The sequence below is a fragment of the Vulpes vulpes genome, chromosome 1, assembly GCF_048418805.1.
Source record: "Vulpes vulpes isolate BD-2025 chromosome 1, VulVul3, whole genome shotgun sequence".
Classification (NCBI taxonomy): Eukaryota; Metazoa; Chordata; class Mammalia; order Carnivora; family Canidae; genus Vulpes; species Vulpes vulpes.
In genome coordinates, this window is record NC_132780.1 from 140,906,403 (window position 1) to 140,932,843 (window position 26,441).

At 44.6% G+C, this 26,441-nt stretch overlaps 2 protein-coding genes across 7 annotated transcripts in view; one reads left to right on the top strand and one right to left on the bottom strand.

Moving 5' to 3' along the window:
• Nucleotides 1-15,018, top strand: part of POLH (DNA polymerase eta) — a 36,557-nt gene extending 21,539 nt beyond the window's left edge. For 5 of the 6 annotated variants that reach the window (XM_025990976.2, XM_072732530.1, XM_072732532.1 and 2 more), the window contains exons 5-11: nucleotides 1,691-1,860; nucleotides 3,537-3,640; nucleotides 5,050-5,169; nucleotides 5,967-6,090; nucleotides 6,613-6,678; nucleotides 10,533-10,702; nucleotides 13,311-15,018. In XM_025990976.2, coding sequence (XP_025846761.1) covers nucleotides 1,691-1,860; nucleotides 3,537-3,640; nucleotides 5,050-5,169; nucleotides 5,967-6,090; nucleotides 6,613-6,678; nucleotides 10,533-10,702; nucleotides 13,311-14,196 — 1,640 coding nt within the window. In that variant the 3' untranslated portion in view covers nucleotides 14,197-15,018. Of the gene's footprint in view, nucleotides 1-1,690; nucleotides 1,861-3,536; nucleotides 3,641-5,049; nucleotides 5,170-5,966; nucleotides 6,091-6,612; nucleotides 6,679-10,532; nucleotides 10,775-13,310 lie in introns of those variants that run through there. The other variant, XM_025990977.2, reaches the window with a different exon arrangement.
• Nucleotides 15,019-18,194: 3,176 nt separating this feature from the next.
• GTPBP2 (GTP binding protein 2) lies at nucleotides 18,195-26,000 on the bottom strand. The gene is made up of 12 exons (XM_025990979.2): nucleotides 25,727-26,000; nucleotides 23,949-23,975; nucleotides 23,472-23,656; nucleotides 23,026-23,134; nucleotides 22,631-22,828; nucleotides 22,160-22,334; nucleotides 21,784-22,003; nucleotides 21,259-21,394; nucleotides 21,062-21,120; nucleotides 20,336-20,507; nucleotides 19,756-19,920; nucleotides 18,195-19,511 (listed from the first exon to the last, which is right to left on the bottom strand). The coding sequence occupies exons 1-12, from the start codon at nucleotides 25,910-25,912 to the stop codon at nucleotides 19,335-19,337; spliced, it is 1,809 nt and encodes a 602-aa protein (XP_025846764.2). The 5' UTR covers nucleotides 25,913-26,000; the 3' UTR covers nucleotides 18,195-19,334.
• Nucleotides 26,001-26,441: the final 441 nt, after the last annotated feature.

A 26,441-nucleotide genomic window follows, 5' to 3' on the forward strand; every position in this document is an offset into this window, starting at 1 on the left:
GACCGAGAGAAAAAGCATATATACAGAGTAGAATGTTGCTGAGTATCTGCTAAGAGTGTTGGAGGAAGAAGACAAGCCAGCAAAGGAGAGAAGCAGCCACCAAGAGTTGGAAAGTTCTATGTGCTCATCTTTCTCCTCCATATATGTGAACCTTCATTATACCTCCCCACAATAATTTGAGTGTATTTTCTTGCCTTGCTCATACCTCATTACTGTCTCTTTAAACCAACATGTCTAGGTTTTCTCTATGCCTACCTCCCCTGCTGTATAATCATTTTTTAGGCTTTTTCAAAACTGACTAGTTCTTTTTTTTTTTTTTAATTTATTTTTATTTATTTATTTATTTAATTTTTTTTTAATTTTTATTTATTTATGATAGTCACACACAGAGAAAGAGAGAGAGGCAGAGACATAGGCAGAGGGAGAAGCAGGCTCCATGCACCGGGAGCCCGACGTGGGATTCGATCCCAGGTCTCCAGGATCGCGCCCTGGGCCAAAGACAGGCGCCAAACCGCTGCGCCACCCAGGGATCCCAAAACTGACTAGTTCTAAATTGAATAGTAAGATATTTTCAAGGCTCTGAGTCCAAAGCTACTAATTTCAATAACTTGTCAGGAGAATCACCAGAATTTTAGCTACTCACCAGGAAAACCAGTCTCTGAAAATCCATAAATACATTATTTTGAAGCATGAGTTAATTCTGAATATTTTCTTTTTAAATTTTATTATTTATTTATGATAATCATACAGAGAGAGAGAGAGAGAGAGAGAGAGAGGGGGGCAGAGACACAGGCAGAGGGAAAAGCAGGCTCCATGCACCGGAAGCCCGACGTGGGATTCGATCCCGGGTCTCCAGGATCGCGCCCTGGGCCAAAGGCAGGGGCCAAACCGCTGCACCACCCAGGGATCCCCTGAATATTTTCTAATTGAATAACAATTCTTGAGGGAGGGGGTGTGCCAGAGAAAGTTGGAGGAAGGAAGTTCCAGAGAACCAGAGAGAGAAAACGGATATACTTTAAAATTATTGATCATGAGGGGCACCTGGGTGGCTCAGTTAAGTGTCTTCTTCCTTCGGCTCAGATCATGATACCGAGGTCCTGGGGTCAAGTCCTGCATCGGGCTCCTTTCTCAGCAAGGAGTCTGCTTCTCCCTCTGCCTTTGCCCGTCCCTCCAACTCATGCTCTCTCTGCTCTCTCTTTCTCAAATAAAATCTTAAGGAAAAATGTTTATTAAAAAATTAGCATTGATCATGAAAGACAATATAAAATGTTTGTTGCATATTATAAGGTTCAGCCTAAGCTGAAGCTAAGGCTGCTGGAATTATAGGAAGCAGAAATTTATCTCTCTTTTGAGTACCAAGAAGTCTGTAAACTGCCGTTTTGTGTGTGTGAAAATGTACATATCAGGGTACCTGGGTGGTTTATTTGGTTAAATGTCTGACTTCAGCTCAGGTCACGATCTTAGGGTCCTGAGATCAAGCCCCACATCTCCCTCCTTGCTCACCGAGGAGTCTGCTTGTCCCTCTCCCTCTCCCCAGTCATGCTCTGTCTCTCTCTCTCTCTTGAATTAAAAGAAAAAAGAAAATGTACATATCTAAAGTACTGTGAAATGGAAGCATTTCTGTATTAGATAACACAAAATCCTGACTTAAAAAAAAAAAGTCTAAATACAACCTTTCTATTTTTTTCAGAGGAGACGCGAAAACAAGGCTTATTTCAATGGCTTGATTCTCTTCAGATTGATAACGACACCTCTCCAGACCTGCAGCTCACTGTTGGAGCAGTGATTGTGGAGGAAATGAGAGCAGCCATAGAGAGGGAGACAGGCTTTCAGTGTTCAGCTGGAATTTCACACAATAAGGTGAAGGCTAATACTGGGTTTTGAGGAGAAACATATATATCTGTAGTTAAATACAGCAAGGATTGTTATGAATAGGGCACTTAAATCATTATATATATACTTTGAAATGGGTTTCTATTTAGAATTTATTTTGAGGACCAAATAAAAGCCTGAGTAATTCTCTAACAAGGGAAATGTCATTGAACATGTATTTTCCTAAGAAGTATTCTGAAAAACCTGCAGAAAATCCTTATGTAGTTGTATCCAAAATATTTCCTTAATGACTGAACTATCTATAGAAAGGAGGTTAGTCTTTGAATTTTATTTATGAACCTCTTTCTTTTCACTTGCTGAATATCCTAGTATTATCTCAGAACTTCTGTGGAATTGCCTGAGTATTTTATGCTTTTGCCTATACCCTCCTTTCTAATGAAAGCAGTGAGGTGGAATAGGGACACCTGAGTGGCTCAATGGTTGGGCGTCTACCTTTGGCTCAGGGTGTGATCCCAGGGTCCCAGGATTCAGTTCCACACTGGGCTCCCTGCATGGAGCCTGCTTCTCCCTCTGCCTGTGTCTCTGCCTCTCTCTCTGTGTCTCTCATGAATAAATAAATAAAATCTTTAAAAAAAATAAGTGAGGTGGAATAATAAAATTTTATTAACTTGGATTAATTTGGATCACTATTTTAATTTAGGGGATACAGACCATTGTCAGTGATAGAGGGGCAGAATAACAAGTTTACTTATTAAGTGCAGTGAGGGTCTGGGATCTTCGTCCCCTGCTGACTAGGTTCAGTAATTGGGCAATGGTTGATTATCCTGGTTACTACCTTCCCCCCTCCCTCCAATTGCCAAACTATCTCACAGAGTTTTAGAGGTTTTTCTGATTGGGTGAAGGGAGGGGAAACCAAAGTCCCACTGTAGTAATTTAAATGAAACTAAATGTTGCCTAGTAGAAGTTCCAGGGAAACTCTCCATTGAATTTAAAGGATGATTTTATACTATTCCTACCAATTATAGTTTGTGAAATGATACCGGTAAAGCACCTTATTCTCTCAAAAGAGTTCTCAAGGATTTAAGTTTTTTCATTTTGAAGACTTGTTTCTAGTATATTTGTTATTGGAGGTTGGTTTTGAGTCTAATCTCTATCACAGATACTTAAACTGGTACTGTGTTAAATCCAGGACTCAAGGGACACCTGAGTGGCTCAGCAGTTGAGTGTCTGCCTTTGGCTCAGGGCATGATCTTGGAGTCCCGGGATCGAGTCCCACAACAGGCTCCCTACATGGAGCCTGCTTCTCCTTCTGTCTATATCTCTGCCTCTCTTCTGTGTCTCTCATGAAGAAATAAATAAAATCTTAAAAAAAAAAATTCAGGACTCAAAATAGGCTAATAATAGGAGAACCTTAAGGAATAGATGGGGATGAAAAAACATGATCAAAGGAAAATCAAGAATAGAAGTTATGGAAAGAACAATAAGGATGGTGATAGTGGGTCCTAGTTTCCACTGAGGATATTGTGGAACACCAAGGTTTAGAGATGTCTTGAGTTTCTGGTGGTGTTTTTGTTTTTAATGTGGAAACTATTAGTTACAGCCCTTAAACTGTGCCTGTGTTTGTACATGTGTGTTAATATTCACCAATTCTCCGTGTGGGTGAGGTTGGCAGTAATGAAGTTTTTATGCTTTTCATGCTGCAGGTCCTGGCAAAACTGGCCTGTGGACTGAACAAGCCCAACCGCCAAACCCTAGTCTCACATGGGTCAGTCCCACAGCTCTTCAGCCAGATGCCTATTAGCAAAATGTAAGTATTCAGGAAGTACATTCAATTTGACTCATATCCTTATGAAGATACTCTGGTTTCTTCTGTTCCTTATGAAAAATTGGATTCAGAAGTAGGTAGCCAGGAAGGTAAAAAAGGGAGATACACAGGGAATTTTGAAAAACACAGAGACTTTTTTCCTGATGAACCTTCAATTCTGGATTATCTGTGGAAGTTACTTAATCCTGAATTTTAAAAATGAACTGATTTTTAACTCTATAGTTAATGTCCCTCTAGCCTTTTTATTCAAGTCTGTTACTAAATAACAAAACAAATAGATACTTTACTTCTTTTTTTTCTTCTAATGTGATATCACGGTGTGGTGTTTGGGGCTGCTGAACTGCTCCCAAACTAGGTATGAGAGCAAAAGCCAAATAAAATGAATAACTAGGTTGTGCATACCAATGTGTGTTCTTGGCAAGGGCATATAGTATTGTAGAAGGGACCAGATGTAACAGTGGAAACAGTGAAAGTGTTATCAAGACTGTACATGAGTAGTTGCTAAATGAGTTGTACAGGTAGTTACCGAAGTTCATAGAAGAGAAATCTGAGAAAGATTTATGAAAAGACATGAGATTTTGTTTTGTCAGATGAGAATTGAAGAGCAGTTCTGATTTCAATAATGTTTAGAAAACAAAGAAGGGAAAAGTGTAAGGTATTTTCAGTGAGCTGGGACATAAACTAGTTTAACTGGACCATATTGAAGAAGATAAGCGATAGAAATAGGACAGAAAAGGTAGGTTGAGGACAGATTATAGGAAGCCTCAAAGACCAAGCTTACAAATTTTTATTCTTTTTTTTTTTTTTTTTTTTACAAATTTTTATTCTTAAATATAAAAGGTTTTGGCTATGAAATGGGAATTGTTTTGAGGTTGAACATTTTTCTTTAAAAGATTTATTTGAGAGAGCACAAGAGAGAACAAGCACAAACTGGGGGAGGGGCAGAAGGAGAGGAGAAGCAGACTCCCCACTGAGCAGGGAGTCTAGGCTGAATCTCAGGATCCTGGGATCATGACCTGAGCCAAAGCCAGATGCTTAACTGCTTAACCGTTTGAGCCACCTAGGCGCCCCTGGGGTTAGAATTTTAATCCCTAAATGGGACAGTAGATCCTGTGTAATTGAAAGTTTTATATACAGTTGATTTAATAACTAATCAATGACTTTAAACCTTTGTTTATGCTATTGTTAATCTTCCCAGGTCCTAACTCCCAGAGTATTTTAATTTCCAGAATCATTCAGTCTTAAACTAGAAAATTAATAGTTTACAGGACCAATATGTGCTCTCATTTTCCCTTAATCCTCTGAAGACCTACTTACACAGCAAAATTTCTTATGTCTGCTGCTAACCAGATACTTATGATGTGACCTGAAATTCTTCTCTCTCTTATTAGCCGTAGTCTTGGAGGAAAGCTAGGTGCTTCTGTCATTGAAATCCTGGGGGTGGAATACATGGGTGAACTGACTCAGTTCACTGAATCTCAGCTCCAGAGTCATTTTGGGGAGAAGAATGGGTAAGTAGTTCCTAATACTTTTCAGTCATAACCTTTATGGGGATGGTAAATTCAAATCTAGATAAAAGCATCCAGTAAAATCTAGACCTATCTTTAACATTTGTTCCTCAAAGTAGTTTCATTGGTCTTTTTTTTTTTTTTAAAGTTCCCAATTTATTTTATTTTATTTTATTTTATTTTTTATTTATTCAGAGAGACACACACACAGACAGAGAGAGAGAGACAGAGAGAGAGAGAGAGTCAGAGACACAGGCAGAGGGAGAAGCAGGCACCATGCAGAGGGCCTGACATGGGACTCCATCCAGGGTCTCCAGGATCATGCCCTAGGCTGCAGGCGGCGCTAAACCGCTGCGCCACAGGGGCTGCCCTTCATTGGTCTTTTTGCTTAAAAATATTAGATCACTGTGGCCTGTCAGTCCAGTTTTTCATTTACCTAAGTAGGTTGATAGGCTTGGATATATATATATACACCATTTTTGTGTGCTAAATTGCTGATAATTCCTTTAAAATCTTTGTATTTAGACTTAGTACCAAAAAACTTGGGGTTATGAATTAGTGGTTTGCTCAGCACTTTTCCAAAAATACAAATGATGACTTGACTTTAAAAAGCATAACCACTGTCCCTCTCCTTGGCAATATATTGCACTAGAATTCATTGAGAAGGGCAGGGATTCTGTTAGAGGTGATGGATACTTAATTTTGGGCAAATTTTTCTTTTTCCATGAAGGAGATAAAAGGGTAATTCAATGAAAGTATTTTATTTTAATAATTGTTTTCACATTTTTTGCTTTTATTAGATCTTGGCTATATGCCATGTGCCGTGGGATTGAACATGATCCAGTTAAACCCAGGCAACTACCTAAAACCATTGGCTGCAGTAAGAACTTCCCAGGAAAGACAGCTCTGACTACTCGGGAACAGGTAGGCAGGCATTCTTGACAAGAACATTGCCTCTTTTAAAGGGGTTAGTGGGTGGGTTTTGGTAACTGTAGGAAGTTTAGTAAGTTAGATGAGACCTTTCTGTTGTAAAGCATGAAGTTCTTTGTTGAACTTTGAGTGTTGAAAATTGAGCTAGATTTATTTTTTCCATCCAAGAAAAAATAAAATAGAACTAACTGAAGGTCAAAATTGAATTACTAATTTTTTTTTTGGTAGGTGGTAACTTGGAAGGCCTGGGATATTATGCCTCAAGTTTGTGTTTTGTTCTTTTTACTCAGCTGGAACATGCCTGAAGTTCACCTGATGGCATGCCAGCAGGAAAAGAAAATGAAAATCTTGTGCTAGGGCAAGTCAGAAGGTTTTTATAATCTGGTGATCCCTTGGTTATGGGGGATACTTTACTGTACACTTATATTTGTGAGAGAACTGAACAAATCCTCCTTTTAGTACTATAACAAACCTAGAATTTTAAAATGAAATATTAAAGTCTCAACACTTTTTTAGGTACAATGGTGGCTTTTGCAATTAGCCCAGGAACTAGAGGAGAGACTAACCAAGGACCGAAATGATGTAAGATTTTCTTTCTTTATTCTTGGGGTGAGCTTTGGGATTTAAATACCAGTTGTTGCTTACCTGGAAGAGGAATAGAAACAAAATACAAAAAGATACCAGACTAAAAAAAAAAAAAAAAAAGAAAAGAAAGAAAAAAGCAAAAATACCAGACTAAGAAATTTTAAGAAATCTTCCCTAACACTCAACATGATCTTTTGAAAACCTATGTCTGTGAACACAAGACCTGACTACCCCATCTCCCCATCTCCCTCATTACTATTTGCTTCTACTTTTGTATATTTCTTATCTGACCTACCTCCTGTAATCCTGAATATACAGTGCATCTTCATCAGAGTACAGAGCCATTAAATAGAACACTCAGGGATTAGACTGTAAATTATTGAAACTTAAACATAGTCCATGTGACAGAGATGTACTGGCAGTTTTAGAGACAGAGGATGAAGTAAAAATTTTGACATCTGATGATTAGTTTCTTTATCCTTTCCTTTAAAAAAATAGTTTTATTGGGGCACCTGGGTGGCTCAGTCGGTTGTCGTCTGCCTTTGGTTCAGGTCATGATCCTAGGGTCCTGGAATTGAGCCCCATGTCAGGCTCCCTGCTCAGTGGGTGTCTGCTTCTCCCTCTCTGTGTCTCATTCTCTCTCAAATAAGTAAATTTTTAAAAAATCTTTTAAAAAGTAGCTTTATTGATATTTTACATAAAATTCACTCATTTACAGTATACAGTTTGAACTTAGTATCAGAGTTGTTCAACCATTCTGCAATCAATTTAAGAACATTTTCATCACCCAAAAAAGAAATCCTATACCCATTAGCAGTTACTCACCCTAGGCAACTCCCAGTGTGCTTTGTCCTCATAGACTTACTATTTTGGACATTTCATATATGAGGACTAAGGCAATTTGTGGCCTTTTGACTGGCTTGAAATCTTTTGGTTAACAAAAGATTTCAAAATAAAATAAATTTCAAGGTTCACTTATATTGTAATGTAACATTTTTCCTTTTATGAATGAATAATATATTGTATGGGTTTACCATATTTTATCTGTTGATTGGTGAATGGATATTTGAGTTGTTTCCACTTTTTGGCTCTTATGAGCAATGTTGCTATGAACATTCGTGTACAGATTTTTGTGTAGACATATGTTTCATTTCTCTTGGGTATATGCCTAGGATTAGAATTGCTGGTTCACATGGTAACTGTTTAGCCATTTTGAGGAACTACCAGACTGTTGCTGTACTATGTTACATTCTCAGCAATATAAAAAGGTTTTAATTTCACTATATCCTTATTACTGTCTTTTTCTTATTTTATCCATAGTGGATGTGAAGTGGTGTCTCATTGTGGTTTTCAAGTGTTTTATTGGCCGTTATCTTCCTTAGAGAAATTTGTCAAGATCCTGTGCCCATTTTTGAAGTGGTTTATTTCTTCATTATTGCATTTTACGAGTTCTTTATATATTCTGGGTACAAGTACCTTGTCAGATAATTTGCAAATATTTTCTCCCATTCTGTTTTTTTTTTTTTTTTCACTTTCCTGATGGTATTGTTTGATGTATTCTCTCGTGTTTCCACAACTAGGAGTCCTACAAGTCAACTATAGACTGTCAGAAATCATCCACAACTACCTGTTTGTCCTATGTTAGCTGAATTGGTGATGGTGAATGTTTGTTCTTTGGTGGGGAACATAAACAGGGAGAGGATCCCAGTCGTGCTAATGGGCCTGTTTGCCTTTGTTCACTAGGTGTCGCTCTGTTCTCATTTCTTTTTATAAAGACTTGTAAGGCTTTAAAAGCCTTAAAGTGGGGCTTTCCCTCCCACTTTGTATCTAATGAAGCATAGTAGGGATCCCTGGAAATTTATCTGTCTTTAAGCTTAAAATAAGGACTTTATCCCAAAAGTAATTCTGGACATGAAAGATCCTTGTCACTTCACTGTTTAAAGTATTCTAGTGGCTTCCCTTCATACTTAAGTCCTGTGTGGATTTCTTTTATTCTATAATGACCAAAATGATTTGGTCTCTGGCTACTTCTCTGGCTACTGTCTTCTCCCCCTTCCTTCTCTGCTGTAGCCTCCCCTCCACTGGCTGCCTTCCCTTTTATTTAACTCACCAAGCCCCCACCTTAGCAATTTTGTACTTGCTGTTCCTTTGGCCTGGAGAATCTTTACTTAGATATTAAAATTTCCTCCCTCACTTTACTCAGGTCTCTGCTCAAAGGTCATCTTCTCCAAGAGGCCTTTCCAATACCCTATCACATCAGTAGCCTTCATCATGCTCTGCTTTACTCTGCTTCTTCTCATAGCGTTTTGTAGTCCTTTTTATTACAGCCTACTTCTTTATTTCTGTGGCTCCTACTACAGGATAAGATCCATATGGGCCTGGACTTTATTTTGTTCTCTCCTGTATCTCTAGACAGAAGCTGATACATAGTCAGCATTTAGTTTGTTGTTGAATAGTTTTAGTCAACAAAGACTCCTTTGTAATTGCCAATTTGTATTGTCTGAAGATAAATTCTTATTAATTTTATTTACAAAATGTACAAAAAATACAAAATATATTCTTACCCCCAAAAATAGTTGCTCTTGGTTTGTTTGCCTTTGGGGGTATTTCTTGTCACCACCATCTTTTGATTTTGAGGGGATCCCTGTGTAGACTTTTCACCTTCTTATATCTCTGCTTCTTGACCTTTATTTCTTTGTTTTGTATCAACAATATTCAATTGCTTAGACTTCACTGAAAAGTGGATCAGTGATCCTGCTCTCTAGATGCAGGCTCACTACACTGTATATTCTATAGATAGGGTAAAAGGAGGAGGTGCTAGTGGAAACTTCTGCAGTAGCAGAAGACCAGATCCCCTACTCAATCTTGACATCCTCCCTTGGATCTTCCTTTCAGACAACTACTTAAATGAGCCCTTCCTTCAGTCACAAAATAGAATAAATATTGGTTATAATCTTCCTGCATGGACAGCACAAAAAACGTTCAAGAAGAGTCCCCATTTTCATTTATTCTGTCCTGTTCCTATCACCTGTCAAAATATCCTAGATATTCTATTATTTCATCATTCAGGTTCTGTATGCTTCAGTTACTTCTTATACTAATAGCATAAATTTTTTAAAGGATTTTTTTTAAGATTTTATTTATTTATTCATGAGAGACACAGAGAGAGAGGGAGAGACACAGGCAGAGGGAGGAGCAGGGTCCTTGCAAGAGCCAGATGCGGGACTCGATCCCAGATCCTGGGATCACGATCTCAGCCAAAGGCAGCTGCCCAACCTCTGAGCCACCCAGGCATCCCTTTTAAAGCATTTTATTTATTATTTGAGAGAGAGTGCATGAGCAGGAGGAGGGACAGAAGGAGAGGATTAGAGAAGCAAGCTCTCTGCTGAACAGGGAGCCCAAAGTGGCACACTGGATCCCAGGACCCTGAGATCACAACCTGAGCTGAAGTCAGATGCTTAGCCCACTGAACCACTCAGGTGCCCCAGCACAAAATATTTTTAAAAATGAAATGTCACTGAGGCACCTGAGTGGCTCAGTAGGTTAAGTGTCTGACTCTTGCTTTCGGCTCAGGTCATGATCTTGCAGTCCTTGGATCCAGTCCCATGTTGGTCTCCACACTCAGCAAGGAAACTGCTTGAACTTCTCTCGCTCTGCCCCTCACCCCCACTTGTGCTCTCTCTCCTCGTTTCTCTCTAAAATAAATAAGCCTTAAAAAAAAATTAAGCGTGACAATTTCTAAACCATTCTGTCATGCTGGTTCTTTTAATTTCCTCTCACACGGTTCAATATATAGAATCCAGATGTTCACAATAACTGTAGTTCCGGTCTCAATCCATTTATATCCACAGAATGACAGGATGGCCACCCAGTTGGCTGTGAGCATTCGTGTACAAGGAGACAAACGTCTCAGCAGCCTGCGTCGCTGCTGTGCCCTTACCCGCTATGATGCTCACAAAATGAGCCATGATGCATTTGCTGTCATCAAGAACTGTAACACTTCAGGAATCAAAACTGACTGGTGAGTTTAATTTTATCTTGTCTTTACAGAAGACACCTGTGCCCTGATTTGCTCTAAGTCATGGGTATATATTTCTCCAGCTGGGGTAGGTTCTTGGTGACTTTGGCCAGTAGGACCTATCAGAGAGGAATGGGAGAACACAACAGAAACCCCAGAAACAAGGCAGCTCAGTTACAGCTGCTTTGCCTACATTGGGTGCATTCCGGTTCTCAGGGGTGTGTTTCAGAGGCAGTGTACACCACAGTCATCCCTGTCTTTGCTGCAAGCAGAGGGAACAACCAATTGCCTGTGTGAGTATGGAACTCAAGTTTCAAGGATACACTTAGGAACTCAACACTTAAAAAAAAAAAAAAAAAGGAACTCAACACTTAATTGTTCTATCTTAAAACCATCTTTCTTGATAATGAAAATGACCTAAATTTAGATTCATGGATAATCTTCATTCTAACATCCCAACTCAATTACAAGGTCCACTGCTATAATACTAAATGTCATATTAAATTTCATTTTATTTGGTAATGAAAAATAACCAAATATATGATTGGAGTGTGTTTATTGTTCAGATATTAATGATTTTCAGTATTGGAATCCTCTATTTAACATAGCCTGTTACATTGAAAAAAGAATTCCTAATTCACAATGGAAATAAATTATGTGAGAAACATAAATTGGTTGTTTATAGATCTATGCTGAAGATTATAAATAAAAGTTTAACCTGAAACTAATGTGACATTAGTTATGTCAACTATAAATAAACAAAATTTCACTGAACACCTATTGCTTATCTAAATATGTGTTTATTACTACTGCATGTGCAGACCTACAATATGATAGGGTCTCTAAAGCTGGAATCCTTGTTCTTTGTGTGGAATAATTTATTTGACTTTTACTTCCTGGTATATGTGTTTATTTTCAAATATTGAACAGTTTCACAGAACTAAATGATAAATAGGATTCTATGTTCATATGAAACCTTAAAAACTGACAGACTCTAACAAATACTTACCGGGAAACTTACTGACAGGGAAGCATCAAAATGATCTGATTATAAGACTTTACAAAAGTATGAAACCAGAGGATAGTGAGATAACTGTCATAACAATTTTATCTTATTTTATTTTTTTAAGATTTTATTTATTTATTCATGAGAGACACATACAGAGAGAGGCAGAGACACAGGCAGAGGGAGGAGCAGGCTCCATGCAGGGAGCGGATGTGAACTAGATCCTGGGTCTCCAGGATCAAACCCCGGGCTGAAGGCAGCGCTAAACCACTGAGCCACTGGGGCTGCCCCATAACAGTTTTAAAACAGCATTTACTCTTCACTTCATTGAGGGGCTAATCTGTATATAAAACCATGTTGTAGGGCAGCCCTGGTGGCCCAGCGGTTTAGCGCCGCCTTCAGTCCAGGGTGTGATCCTGGAGACCCAGGATTGAGTCCCACGTGGGGCTCCCTGCATGCAGCTTGTTTCTCCCTCTGCCTGTGTCTCTGCCTCTCTCTGTGTCTCTCATGAATAAATAAATAAAATCTTAAAAAAAAAAAAAAAAAAAACATGTTGTATCTTCTGAAATTCAACTAATGTGAAAATTGTTTGAGTAATTAGACATAATGAGTTAACTCTATGACAGGAATTTCTTGACATATTTCTGAGACTAGGATAGGTAATTCCAGTTGTAGAATTTCATTCTCTAGAAACTCAAGTTGAAAAGTCTGTCCGAATGAGGGTTAAGTAGTACACTCTTTTTTTGTTGTTTTTTTTTAAAGATTTTATTTATTCATTCATGAGAGACCCACAGAGAGAGAGACAAAGACACAGGCAGAGGGAGAAGCAGGCTCCATGCAGGGAGACAGACGTGGAACTCGATCCCGGGTCTCCAGGATCACACCCTGGGCCAAAGGCAGCACTAAATCACTGAGCTACCTGGGCTGCCCAAGCAGTACACTCTTTAAAAATAGAATGAGTGGGATGCCTGGGTGGCTCAGCAGTTGAGCATCTGCCTTTGGCTCAGGGCATGATGGGGTCCTGGGATCAAGTCCAGCATCGAGCTCCTGGCAGGGAGCCTGCTTCTCCCTCTGCCTGTGTTTCTGCCTCTCTCTGTGTGTCTCTCATGCATAAAAATCTTAAAAACAAAAAACAAAAAACAGAATGGGTAACAGGATTTTTTTTCCAAGAGACTTCCCAGTCTAAATATTCTAAAGCTTTTTTGTTGCCCTGAATAAAATTTTTTGCCTCAACCCTGAATTACAGCTACTCTGATGTATCTTCTGATATATCTTATGAATACCTAGGTGTAAGGGGTATATATATCCAATTTATATATGTCTGACCTGGTTAAGTGTTCACCAAGTCAGCAATTCTCAAGATGTGGTCCTAAGCCAGCAACATCAGCATCACCTAGGAACTTATTCTCTTGATTTGACTTGAATATGCCTAGGAAGGCATATTCTCTGCCTATCCCAGCTCTATTGAATCTGTATTAATCTCATACCCTAAAATTTAAGAACACTGCAATAATAGTTTCTTCTTGTGTCAGAACTATAATCACAGTCATTTACAAACTGCATCTGTGACCAGGTGCTAATCTTGTTCCTTTACTTTCTATACAGGTCCCCTCCCCTCACAATGCTTTTCCTCTGTGCTACCAAATTCTCCGCTCCTGCCCCTTCATCTTGCACAGACATCACCACCTTCTTGAGCAGTGAGCCAAGTTCTGTGACAAAGGTGCCAGTTTCCGGTTCAGAAGCTAAGACCCAGGGATGTGACCTAGCAGTGACAGCCACTAAGAAAGCAACTACTTCTCTGGAATCATTCTTCCAAAAAGCCGCAAAAAAGCAGAAAGTCAAAGAAGCTTCACTGTCATCTCTTACTGCCACTGCCCAGGTGCCCATGAGCAATTCACCATCCAAGCCCTCCTTACCTTTCCAAACCAGTCGTACTACAGGAATTGAGCCCTTCTTTAAGCAGAAGAGTCTACTTCTAAAGCAGAAACAGCTTAATAATCCTTCGATTTTCTTCCCTCCACAAAATCCACAGTCTAGTCCTGAAGAGTTAACAAACGGTTTTCCAACAGAGTATCCAAATTACACCCCTGTCTGTCAAGCAGTACCAAAACTAGGAACCTCTAAAACAACTCCTACAGAGATGGATTTGACCCAGAACAGCCCAAGCAGGCTTGCTTCTTCCAGTTCTGCTCTGGAGGTGGCTCAGAAGTCAACTACAACTCCAAGTCCTATGGCAGCTGAGGACCAAGTGCCCTGTGAGAAGTGTGGCTCTCTGGTACCTGTATGGGAGATGCCAGAACATACGGACTATCATTTTGCATTGGAGTTACAGAAATCCTTTTTGCAGCCCCACTCCTCAAATATGCAGGTTGTTCCTGCCAGTTCTCAAAGCAAAAGAAATCCCAAAAGCCCTTCAGCTTCCAATAGTAAGCGAACAAGGCCTGAGGGCATGCAGACATTGGAATCATTTTTTAAACCATTAACACACTAGTGGTGGCCTCAGGCTTACTGCAGGGTTTTAATATTTTACCTGGAAACAAGGAGATGGAAATATGTTCACTTCTCAAGGAAATCTATAACTTTATGAAATTTTTAGTAAGATAAATAATCCAGTTAGGTGCTGAGTTAAAACTCCCATCTCTTCACATGCATGGATTCTAATTCCATTGCTGATAGAGATGTAAAAACTAATTTATCATTGCAGAGATACAAATGCTTTGCGTTTTTAGTCATTAGAGTTTAGGGAGGCAGTGTCAGAGTACAAATATGTGGGCCTTGAAGCCTAGGAGAGGCACTTTCCACACTTTTCCTCATCTGTAAAACTGATATGTGTTACAGATTATGGGAGATTAAGGACAATGTATTTAAAGTACAGAGCCTATCATCCCGACATGATCGAGTACCGCGGGCGCCGTCGCACTCCCCGCGTCGGCTCGCAACCCACCAGCCTGGTGGACAGCTCCGGCTCCGTCCCTGGCCAGGCGCCCAGCTTCACCACCTGCCTGTCAGACGGTCATTGCTGTTAGTCGTCCCCGCAAGGACGATCCCCAGGCCGTTGTCCCTGCCTTTTCTTTGCCCATCCCTCTTTTCCCAGAGTCAAAAAAAAAAAAAAAAAAAAAATGGCAGAAAAAGGAACTGGATGAGAAAAAAACAATTAAAAAAAACCTTTTCCCCAAGCTCTGTGACAGGGGCAGTTTGCTTTGACCAAAATGTGATGTTTGAGATCAGGTGAAGACCTGAAACCCTCAAGTGATAACATGTTTAGGGCAGGCCTCTGTTCACAGAAGCTGCTAAATAAAAACTGAATTTGGGACGCCTGGGTGGCTCAGTGGTTGAGCGTCTGCCTTTTGCTCAGGGTGTGATCCTGGAGGCCTGGGACTGAGTCCCACATCAGGCTCCTTGCAGGGAGCCTGCTTCTCCTCCCTCTGCCTGTGTCTCTGCCGCCCTCTCTGTGTCTCTCATGAATACATACATATATACATACATACATACTGAATTTCATACAACTAAACCCTATTTATGGCCACAATTCTAGCCACTGGCCCTTCTACCTCCTGCATTTGATCTAATGTAGAATAAGATTGTTAATGGGCCAGTTCAGAAACTCTGTTTAGACTGGGTAAGTCACGATCAGAACTAGATCATCTCTAGAATCTTGCTAGGCTGAGTGTGATCTTGAGAAACAGCATCAGTGTCATCAAGGAACTTGTTAGAAACTGTCTCAGCCTCACCCCTATGGAATCAGAATCTGTATATTAACAAGATTTTCCAGGGTGTTTGAGTAATACCAATCTAGAAGATGCCATGGCCAGTCATGGGTTTGCAGAGGGCAATGACATTTCTTTAAACCCTGAAGTACAAATTTAAGAGGTACTACTTGGCCTTCAGGGCTACTGGCATGTTCATCTGTTCGCTTTTGATGTTTGAATATTGAGCATAGGGTTTATTGTAGCTTTCTGCACTTGTCCACATATATAGTACTGTATTTTTTTTTTTAATTTATTTATGATAGTCACACACACAGAGAGGCAGAGACACAGGCAGAGGGAGAAGCAGGCTCCATGCACCGGGAGCCCGATGTGGGACTTGATCCCGGGTCTCCAGGATTGAGCCCTGGGCCAAAGGCAGGCGCTAAACCGCTGCGCCACCCAGGGATCCCTATAGTACTGTATTCTTAATCTTTGTTCTTATATGTGGAAAGTCAGCTTTTTTTGATATGGGAAACCTTGCATTACACAGAACCCAACTGAAAATGAACTGAACTAGGTGGTGTTGGGGGAAGTGGGTCGGAAGTATGGGGTATATATCCCTCCATCTCCTATATAACATACAAACCAACTGCTTTTTAAACGTATTTATAAATTGCAGGTCTATATTTAGTTTGAAGAAGGGGGTAGGGGGGTAGCATTTGAAAAATACTGAGTGTACCAGAAAATTATTTCTTCCTTCAAAAATATTTTCCTCTTGTGGTAGTTGAATAGTGTGTACATGGCCCTTTCCCTACCATATCTGTAGTTTCTTGAAGTCAAGAATTCTTCACAGTGCCTTGCACATAGTAGGTACTTGATACTTACTGGATGAAACAGATGTAGTAATTTTAGATTACTAGAACTGGAACAGTAAAACTGTACATGCTACTGGGGGGGGGGCTGCCTTAAACATCTTTTTATCCTAAATGTTCCATTAATATAATAAGGTATAGTTCACTGGTTCCTGAAGATGTCTCATTAAGTGCTGATCATTTTCTAAAGCCTCCTTTCTTAATCTAGTGAAAAATTAAAAAAAAAAAAAAAAAAGCCTAAAATGAAGCAGTACTCTCGGGTCCTATACAGATTAAGTGGAACAAATTTTGAACATGTTGGTTGGTTGGAAAGAATCATACAGATAAGCAAAGTGGTAGAAACTTTGGTTTTGTCGGTATAGAGGCCAAGACGGGTGGGGATAGTGGGTAACTAGTAACAATAACAGCAGCACACCTGTTTTCTTGGAAATGCCAACCCTGCCCCACGTACTGGGAATAAGCCCGTGGAAGGGACAGCACACAGACATGTAAAGGTCAGTGTTGGGTGAAAACTATAGCACCTTTTTGTTGAATACAACCTTTTCTCAGCTGTTTATCAACAGTTGCACATAGGAAGTAAATGGCTTAGTCCCCAACACAGGAGGAAGTTGTTCAAACACAGGCTTCTTACAGTAGCAAGTTAAGCCACTGATATTTTTAAAAGCAGCAGAGCTTGAATAGTTAGGAAAGCTATTAATTTAATACTGTGGGGGGCAGTCCCGGTGGTGCAGTGGTTTGGCGCCGCCTACAGCCCAGGGTGTGATCCTGGAGACTGGGGATCGAGTCCCAGGTCGGGCTCCCTGGATGAAGCCTGCTTCTCCCTCTGCCTGTGTCTCTGCCTCTCTCTGTGTGTGTGTGTGCCTCTCATGAATAAAATCTTTAAAAAAAAAAATTAATACTGTGGGGACAGAGGTACCTGGGGGGCTCAGTCGGTTGAGCATCCAACTCTTGATTTCAGCTCAGGTCATGATCTTGGGGTCTTGAAATTGAGCCCTGTGTCACGCACCAATTGGAAGATTCTCTCTCTCTCTCTCTGTCTGCCCCCCTCCCCCACTGCTGCTTGCAGGCTCACACACTCTTTAAAAAAAAAAAAAAAAAACAGCAAAATTCTCCCACAGAATGCCTCATGGGACTCGGGCCACATTTATCATTAAATTTGTTTTGCAAGGACGCCTGTGTGGCTCAGTGGTTAAGCGTCTGCCTTCAGCTCAGGTTGTGATCCCAGGGGCCCTGGATTGAGTCCTGCATCGGGCTCCCTGCATTGAGTCCCTGCTTCTTCCTCTGCCTATGTCTCTGTATCTCTCTCTGTGTCATGAATATTTTTTTTTAAATTCTTTTACATGAATAAAATATTTTAAAAATTATTTTGCAAGGATCAGTACTCAAAATGCAGCTCCATAAAACAGGCCAGGTACTCTGAACACAGAAATAGGAAGAAAAGACTAAGGTTTGGCCTTCAGCTCCAAGAAGCCAGTTTAGGCTATGTAAATTTCACTTCAGGCTCTATTGCATTGCTAGGGAAAGTGTGAGGGCCAGATTACCGTGACTCTAGGATCCATTCTATTAAGTAGCTGGCATGCTAATCTCCATATCTCTGACACAGCACAGGAGCAGGCTCCTCACCACTGACCACAGCAAGTGGCCAGTTCCTCAAGCAGTTGGTTACCTATCTTCAGCTGAAAAGGCAACAGTTTCACTTTCTATTTTGCTCTTTGGAGAACTATGCAAATTAGCCAGAATACCCAGGTCACAATACTGGAACACTGACTGCATGGGAAGGAGAGGAAAGGAAAAATGGTGAATGAGATACCAGATGGGTTCTTTCCCCATTCATGGCTCAGCAGTGTTAGGGTTTCACTTGTTTCTCATCCTGAAGAGGAATCTAGCCCTGGAAGCTGAGCCCGTATCTTAAGCATAAGCACAGTATGTTCAATAAAACATTTTTTATTCTGTACAATATATATGTATTTAAATATATATATGTATATATATATATATGTATGTATGGGTGTGTGTGTGTGTATATATATATGTGTGTATATATATATACACGTGTGTGTGTGTGTGTATATATATATGCAGAGAAACCTGAACCAACAAATCCCTGAGTCCGGGGCACCCAGGACATTAACAAAAGGAAAGGAGGGAGTCCATGCCCTAAAAGAGTAGGAAATATGGCAACATCTTTCCCTTTCCTCCAGGTTCCCTGCAACAGAGGGAGGACTTAAGTGGGAGCAGAAAGGGGGGTGGGTTAAGGGTGGTAGGATGGGGAACTGTGGGTCAGGTCCCCAGTCACTAGTCTGGGAAAGTAAAACACTGATCCAGCATTAAAACCAACAAATCACTGCAGAGGAGGGGACAAGACAGATTGACATGCAGCTGACCTTCGGTATGCCAAACCTTAGCTTGGCAGCCCCACGCCTGGGCCAGCACAACAAATAGCACCTGTGGGGCCTATGAGCAGAGAAATGGGAAATGGCCCTTAAGTGAGGAAGGGAAAGGAAACAAAGCTGAGGAACAGACCTCATGTCTCAGCACAAGGTGGGAGCACTGTCCCTGTGCCATTTCTTCAGACCCTGGGCCACCAGATGGCCAGGAGCAAATGTCTTTTGTCCACAGTCAAGTAGAGATGGGCAACTTACATGGCCTTGAGAAGAGGTATAGAAAAAGGAGTGCTTTCAAGGACCACCCCTAGTTGTTGTGACAATTCCTGAAGTGCAAGGACCACACCGGCGAATCATGCCCAGTCCGGACAGTGGGGCCAAGGTGGCGGTGGTCAGCTCCCTCCAGTAGACAGTCCACGGGGTTGCCAGGGTTGATGAGCCAACCAGGTGGACACACAGCTGCTGAGCACTGCCCTGAATTCTCCTGTCTTCTCCCTCAGGACTGCCCCTCCCTGGCCACACCAAGCTTGGCACCTCTCCAGAAAAGTGGCAGGGAGCACAGGGCAGAGAGCACCGGTCTCTCCCTCACCTATTAACACAGAGCCGCCAACAGGGGGCAGCATGGCCAGAAGTCACCTTATATATTGTAGGGACAGCAATGGAGCTGTGCCTGCCTGGAGGAGTTCAGAAGCCCATGTTGGCCTGCGCCTCTCCTGCTGCAATGGCTTGCACATCAGTGACATGGCCGATGCCCTTGGTGACACCCTCCCGGAACAGCAGCTTGGCGCCCACCTTCAGGTATTCTGGGTGTTTCAGGAAGCGGAAACGCACCACTGCCTTCTCCCCTGTCCGCAGCTTGTCCTGCAGCAGATATGCCGTCACTGGTCCTGGACAATGTGCCTCCCATCCCGTTCTCTACCAGCCTTGGCTCTCCACCCTCAGGGGCCTACCAGGCTTCTACCCCCCCAGAGTGGGGCTTCGTCCCCTTTGTTGGGTCTGGGAGGAGTTAGTTCTTTATGAGTCTGGGGCCAGGCCTCTTTCCTTTCTGGAGGCAGAAGAATTCTGACTTTCCCCTGGAAAAACAGCATGGCTGGGTCCCTCTCACCTTGGCATGGATCTTTTCCACCACTGCTGTCTGACGTACGTTGCCCACATGTACTGTCACCTGGAAGCCTCGCCGGAACGTGGTGGCATGGAATAGTAGGACAATCTCTGCCTCGAACACTGAGCAGATGGTGGGATTCATCTCGGGACTCACCATCACCATGCCCTAGGGAGGCCCCAGATCCAGGGCAGACCTTGCATTAGTCTCTCCTTCCCCAACCACCCTCACACCACTGCCAGCTCCTAAACCTCTTCTTCTAAGACCTCAAACACAAAGACCTCAGAAGACAATATTCAAATATCCACTTATAACCCTTCCTATCCCTCCCATGTTCTCTAATCCTTCTTCTAATACTTAGTATTATAGGCTCCTGGACATTCACATTGCATGACCATGAGTCATATTTAAGTATTCTGTGTATCCTAAGCTTTTTTCATACAGTCTATGTAATAAGCTTCTTTGGTTAGAGACTGTTTCCTTCGAGTTCCTCTCAAGTGTCTTAGGTGCTTCTCAATCAAGCGGCCAGGTTCCCAGGGACTTCTCTTTGTGTTCCCTTCTCCAATCCATCCTCCCACCTCACCTTGCGCAGAAGTGCACGGTCAAAGTCTCCGAGGGCCAACGTAGCAGCCTGACCAGCTCGCAGCACACGACAGGCAGAGCGGTTGCGCTGGATGCTGCACACTCTCAGCTCCAGGAAGCAGCCATCGTCCGTGGGGCCCACCACCAGCTGGTCCCCCTCACGGCAAATCCCACTGCAGCCCAGAGGGCAGGTGGCACAGTGTCAGTCTAGCCACCTCCCAACACACACCGGCTTCTATGCGAGGGTCACCCAAGACATTCCCTTCTATGGCTGACTCCCACAGGAGGGGGAAGAGAGGGGCAGTGGAGGAGGCCGTGGTTCAAGGTTCAGACTTAGACTAGACAGCTAATACCTGGAAGGATCGGTAGTGATGGTGAGAGAGGTACCTGCTGCTTTGCCCCTAGATACACCCTCTGCTTTGAAAAGAGTCTTAAGAGAGCTCTCATTTCCCTACGTGGAAATGATGCCAGTTGAATACAACTGGGGCTCAAGACCCATACTTCTCCTCCAGGAGCCTGGAGATTTCCAGTCAGCAGCAAGACTGTTTCTTTCCTCGTGAGACAAGAGACTAGCTTTCTCCAGTTCTTGTCGTGGTGAAAGCCCAATCCAGAAACCAGCACCGCATTTAGATGGGCTCAGTAGAACTCCGGGGTCGCCCTAAGGCTGTGATCAAGTGTGTGGGTACGTGAGGGCTGAATGGGGTGGGTGGCAAGCAAAGAAATTCACCTGGAAAGTGTCCCTCCAACAACTGTCCCCACCTCTGGTACTGTGTAGATTTCATCCACCTGAAGCCGAAAAACATGCTATCAACGGCCAGCCAAGTAGACCTGGCAAGTCCAAAATCTCTAAACAGCATCAGGACTAGGTCAGAATTAGTCCCTCCCAGTTCTCCCGCTCACTGCGAGGACATGTGGCCCAATTACCTGGAACTCTGTTAGCTGCTGCATGAGCTCCTCCTGCTCTTTGCTGTTGGTGAGTGGTGGCAAGATGTTCAGAAACACTTTAAGCAGGTCCAGACTCTCTCCGGACACGCTGGACAGTGTGAAGATAGGAGTGACACTGGACAGGGAGGCATGGAATGGACAGATGAGGAAGCTTCGGACAGGAAGCAGAGGCTAGAGCTCCCTGCAAGTAACGGTGGGCTTCTGGGGCACCTCTCTCCTATCTGCTAACCTCAGGAGCTCTGATTCCTCTCTCTGTGAGACAGCCAAGGAATGTGGCTCACAAGGCCCAGCCCAGAGCCAAGGGAAACAGCGAATGCCTGGCACAGCCCTTGGTCTCCTGGGTCCCAGGCACCGGCAAGACCCCAGGCTGGCTAGCACAGACTCCCTCCCACAATCCCAACCTGAAAAACCACAGAACTGTGCCACAACTGGTCTGGCCCTGGGCTGGGACGCCACATGGCAGCCTTCCCTGTGGATCGGGGCTCTGGAGTGAGAAAGGCTTACTTGGGTGACTGGGCAAACTGCTGTGCCGCAGTGACAGCATCATCCTCGGAGGTGACCAGCATGGGGACCTTGTGGCAGCCAGGCTGCTTGAGGACCCGCTCTAACTGGCGCACCGTCCTCTCCACAGTAGTCTTGGCACAGAGGTCCACCTTGCTGACCACGATGAAGAATGGCACTTTCAGAGCCAGGGCCAGCCCTAGGTGTTCCCTGGTGGTGCCAGCTGCCTCAGAGAAGACAGGCAGGCAGCAGGAGAGAAGGGTGAGAATGTGGGAGGGGGCAGGGGGAACAGGAGAGTTCACATCTGACTCCCAGTTTTGAGGAGGCCCAGGGAGTCAGCACCCCCCTCCAGCCCCATCCCTACCCCAATGCCTCGTACCAATCCCAGTGTTAGCACTGACGAGGAGCAGGGCACAGTCGGGGCAGTATGATGTGAGGCCAAAGATGGTGGTGTGTAGGTACTTGTGGTGGCCTGCCAGGTCGATGAAGGTGATCATCTTGGAGCTGCTTTCACAGATCTCTTCTGCCGTCCGTGAGTCACTGTAATTCACCACCTGGCCCAGAGCCCAGGGCTCTCAGTGCCCCCTGCCAGCCTCCCCAACCCTTTTAAGAGTCGCCAGGACCTAAACCAGTCACTGGGTGACCCTGCCTCTTAACCCTGAGCCCCATATCTGCTTTAATTCAGCTGTTTCCCATTTATTTGCTAAGGAGACAGAGCTTGTTCACTGCCCTCAGGGTCTTCTTCTACACTACTCCAAAAAGTCTCCACACTCTGCCCTTGGGCTGTTCTTTACCACTACCATCCCATCCTCAGAGTCTGGCCCCACTGGGTCCCGCTGATTGCATGCACCTCTCCCTTGCTGTTAAAGCCCAGGATCTCGAAGCTGATGCTGGAAGTTCGGCCAGACTGAATCTCATGCAGGTGGCGGAAAAGGTTGAGCCGAGCCCGGCCCCGCCCATTGTCCAGCTCTCCCTGGGTCAGGACTCCAAGCAGAGTCGACTTCCCTGAGTCCACATTGCCCAGGACGGCCACACGGAGGTCTAGGAACTGTGGATGAATTGCCAGAGGTAAGGGCTCCAATCCCTTGTTTCTCCACGGAAGGTTGGGTTAAAGGCAGTGACACTCCCTGGGGACCAAAGGACTTGGACACCCCCATGTTCCCGGGCCAGCCAGTGAACAATATGCCACCACGGGGCCCTCCTCGGGAGCAAGGGTGTGAGAGGTAGGGAAGGGCTTGTGCTTACCTGTTGGTTGTCAGGGACCTTTCGTACCAGCACTTCGGTAATCTTCCGGGGCATGTCGCTATCATAATCCACTTCTCGCTCTCGGAGAACAGTGATATCTGCCCCAACCCTGTCACAGCAAGGCCACAGCTGCCACATCTCACCTGTACTCTTCTGCCCTCTACCTTCCAACCTGGCTCTGGACCACACCTCTCAGCATTGTACTTCACTTCCTACCACCCTCCAATCTATTTCACATCCTTTTAAACAAATCTTAAATCAAGGAGTGAAAAAGCCTCAGTCCAACATGGAGAAGCCCAGAACACTAACCCTCCCCCCTTCAGCCCTTTGTCAAGAGGAGGCAGCAGGAAAGTCTCTCCTAGGCCCCTCAGGCCCGAGGTGACTGAGTATTCACAGGTCTTCTCCAGAGCCAGATGAAGAGAACCTAGGGGGAATGGGAAGCGTACTTCTCCGCCATCCGGTGCAGAGTCTTGAGGGACGCCCGCATCTCCTCCTCAGCCAGCCCCACCAGCAGCCCATTGTCCTCTACCCCAATCTGGTAGACAGCCTCACCGCGGCCCTCCTGGAGCCGCCACTTCATCTGTGTCACCAGGTGCTCAAAGCGGTACTGGGATGGATTCACCAGCTTCAGCTTAAGACAGGTGAGGTGTCATAAGAAAATGAAGTCAGAGCTGCTCCTCCTAAACCCTCATGCCCCCCACCTGTCCTGCTACAGGGACTAGGACCTTCCCCCTTCCCACTCAAACCCCCTCATCCCTGGCCTCCTCTAACACTGAGTCCCCCTCTCTCTGACAGAATGAGGTACAGAGCCTTTACCCTGAATCATATCCCTAAACTCCTATAGATCATGACGTTGGAAGGATCTCAGAAAAATCACCCCACACCTGTAAGGATAACCGGCCCTTCCCCAGCCTAAGACTCACTTTATATTCGATGTTTCCATCTTCAGCCTGAAAAGAGACAGAGAGCAGTTATGACACACTGTCCTGACCAACTTCTATTTCCTTCTGATTCCTGCTGGGGCCCAGGCAGCTAACTCGAGAGAGCAGGAACCTCAGTGGCACCTGCTGAGACAGATGCCTGCCAAAGGTTATTGACAGAAAAACCCTCTACTCAGTCCCGGTGGACCTCTCTGAAGGAAAGGCCTCAAAGAATACAGTGAGTCACTCGTGTAAGCCAAAAATGGAACCCTAGTCCATCCTTCCTTTGATCACTGGTGGTATCCTCTTCCTAGATGCAAGATCAACCGTTCCTTCTCCCTGGGGCCTCAAACTGTTGTCCCTAGAAGTCTAGATCTGCTCTGTGTTCAGGCTGCTGAGGTCATTCTTTGCCAATGGTGTGGGAGACACCATTTCCTTCCTGCCCACCCTCTCAGCTGATGTCACCAAGAGCAAGAAGCTGCGAGAGGTTCTGGACCAAGGCCAAAGGGTGAGCTCAGCACTGGTCATTATAAGCGTGCTGAGAGATGAGCCCAGGTAAAATGAGGGGCAGGGTTCTAAAGTTGGGGCTGAGATGAAGAAACTCAGAAAATGCATTAAAGGGGACAGACTCCACAAACCAGATTCACATGCCTCAGACGAGGTAAAATCCTGAATCTATCCACACAACCACCTTTACATCTTCCCTCTATCAGCTGACCCACCAGAGAAACAACCTGTTGCATGAGCCTTCCCCTCTAGGGTGCAAAAGGCAGGAGATTTGCTTGTCCTGCCTGCCTGCATTTTGGCACTTCTCCTTGACAGTTTCTTTTTCTTTTGTTCTTCCTGTCATCATTCCATCTCTTCAAGGCCCTCTAACTCCCAGCCTCTAACAGGTATAAGGTAGATCTTTTCCCATTAGCAGAGACCTTCCTTTTTTATTGTTTTCTAAATATGACAAATTTGGATGGGTGGCTTCAGAAAAGTGGTATAAGGATGATAGTCTAGGCCAATGGTTCTCAAAGTGTGATCCCAGGACCAACAGCATTAACACCGCCTGGGAACTTGTAAGAAATGCAAAGTATCAGGGCCACTTCTGACCTACTGAGTCAGCAACTCCAGGGGTGAGGCAGCAATCCAGGTGATCTTGATACATGCTAAAGTTTGAAAACCACTAGCTTAGGCTTTTCCCCTGTCTGCCTTTCCTAAGAGGGACAAAATAGCAGTTATTCTCTGCCTTAGACAGAGATGGAGCAGGTGTGCAGAAGCCATCTCCACTTCCTCATAGGACAAAGGGCAGGAGGACTTAAGCTTGACTGTTGTCTGTTTTTATATGTGTGTGTATATGTGTACTCAGGGATAGAGACGGAACATACTGCTCCTTTCCCTAGTACTCCCCTCCTCCCCTGCCGAACAAGTTTAGAAAACTCTGCCTCTTCATCCCAGGATGTAGTCTCCCTTCTGTTGCAGCAGAAGGATGAAGCCAGGGCATTCTACTTTGCTCTTCCTAAGGCGATGAAAGTGGGATGCCTTTTCCCCATTTCTCCTCCTCGAGTTACTGGATCAGAATGGGGGGCTCCTCCCTCCCCACTCTTCCTCCCTGGGGTCCTGACACCGGAGGGCAGGTCCTCCTTGGGGTCCTGGGACCGGAAGGAAGGGTTCTCTTCTCCCCCCCGGGGTTCTGACACCGGAAGGGGGTATCAATTCCCTCCGTCCCGCCTCCCTGGAGTCCCGGGACCGGAAAGAATGATTTCCTCTCACCCGCCACTTCTCACGGGGCTCACCTCGGGGGGCAGGTATGGAGGGTTGTTGGCTTTGCCCCCTCTGTTCCTTCCGTTCTTCTTTTTCCCCTTTGGGCCCCCGCAGCCGCTGCTGCCGCCGGCCCCCCTTGCCTTAAGGGTTCCGCCCACGGCCGGGCCCCCTCCGGGCCGGCAGCAGCCGCCGAACAGCTCCGATACCCGCGAGTCCATCCGCCGCTGCCGCCAGCCCCCCGCCCGGCCCCTCCCCCCCGCCGCCGCCGCCGCCGCCGCCGCCGCCGCCGCCGCCGCCGCCGCCGCCGCCCCTACTGCCACCGCCGCGTCCGGCCAGCCAGAGGAGAGCGGGGTGGGGCCCTGCGCGGGCCACGCCCCCACCCTGCTTTTGCCCCGGGTCGCGTCAGAAACAGCCGCAGGGCACCATGGGAGAGAGAGTCCTCAAGCCTAAGACCTCCCCTAAATGAGCTGCCAGCTGCCCTACAATTCCCAGGAGGCATTGCAGCTCAAGGGGCCGCGGCGTGGCTTCGGGGCGTCGGCGAGGAGCGCGCTTATGCGCGCAAAGGTCTAGGGGAGCTGTAGTCTGATTTTCAATCTCCGCGCTCTGATCGGGTGTTTTCCTAGCGCCTCCTTGGGGGGAAGTTTGAAGCCCCGCGTCTGGGGATGGGGCAGTCACCCGAGGCGGAGGGGTTACATCAGAATGAAGCTTTGTGGCGCTCTTTGGTTAGGCCCCTTAGCGAGATCGCAG

Bases quoted from the DNA above. Each gene is read 5' to 3' on its own strand.
- GTPBP2 (XM_025990979.2), bottom strand. From the start codon at position 25,912: ATGGACTCGCGGGTATCGGAGCTGTTCGGCGGCTGCTGCCGGCCCGGA. The intron at 22,004-22,159 runs GTACGAGGCATT...TCTCTGAGGCAG, and splicing joins CAGTGCTAACACTGGGATTG to CTGGCACCACCAGGGAACAC. The intron at 20,508-21,061 runs GTGAATTTCTTT...TCTGGGCTGCAG, and splicing joins GTTGGAGGGACACTTTCCAG to TGGGATTTGCCGTGAGGGGG.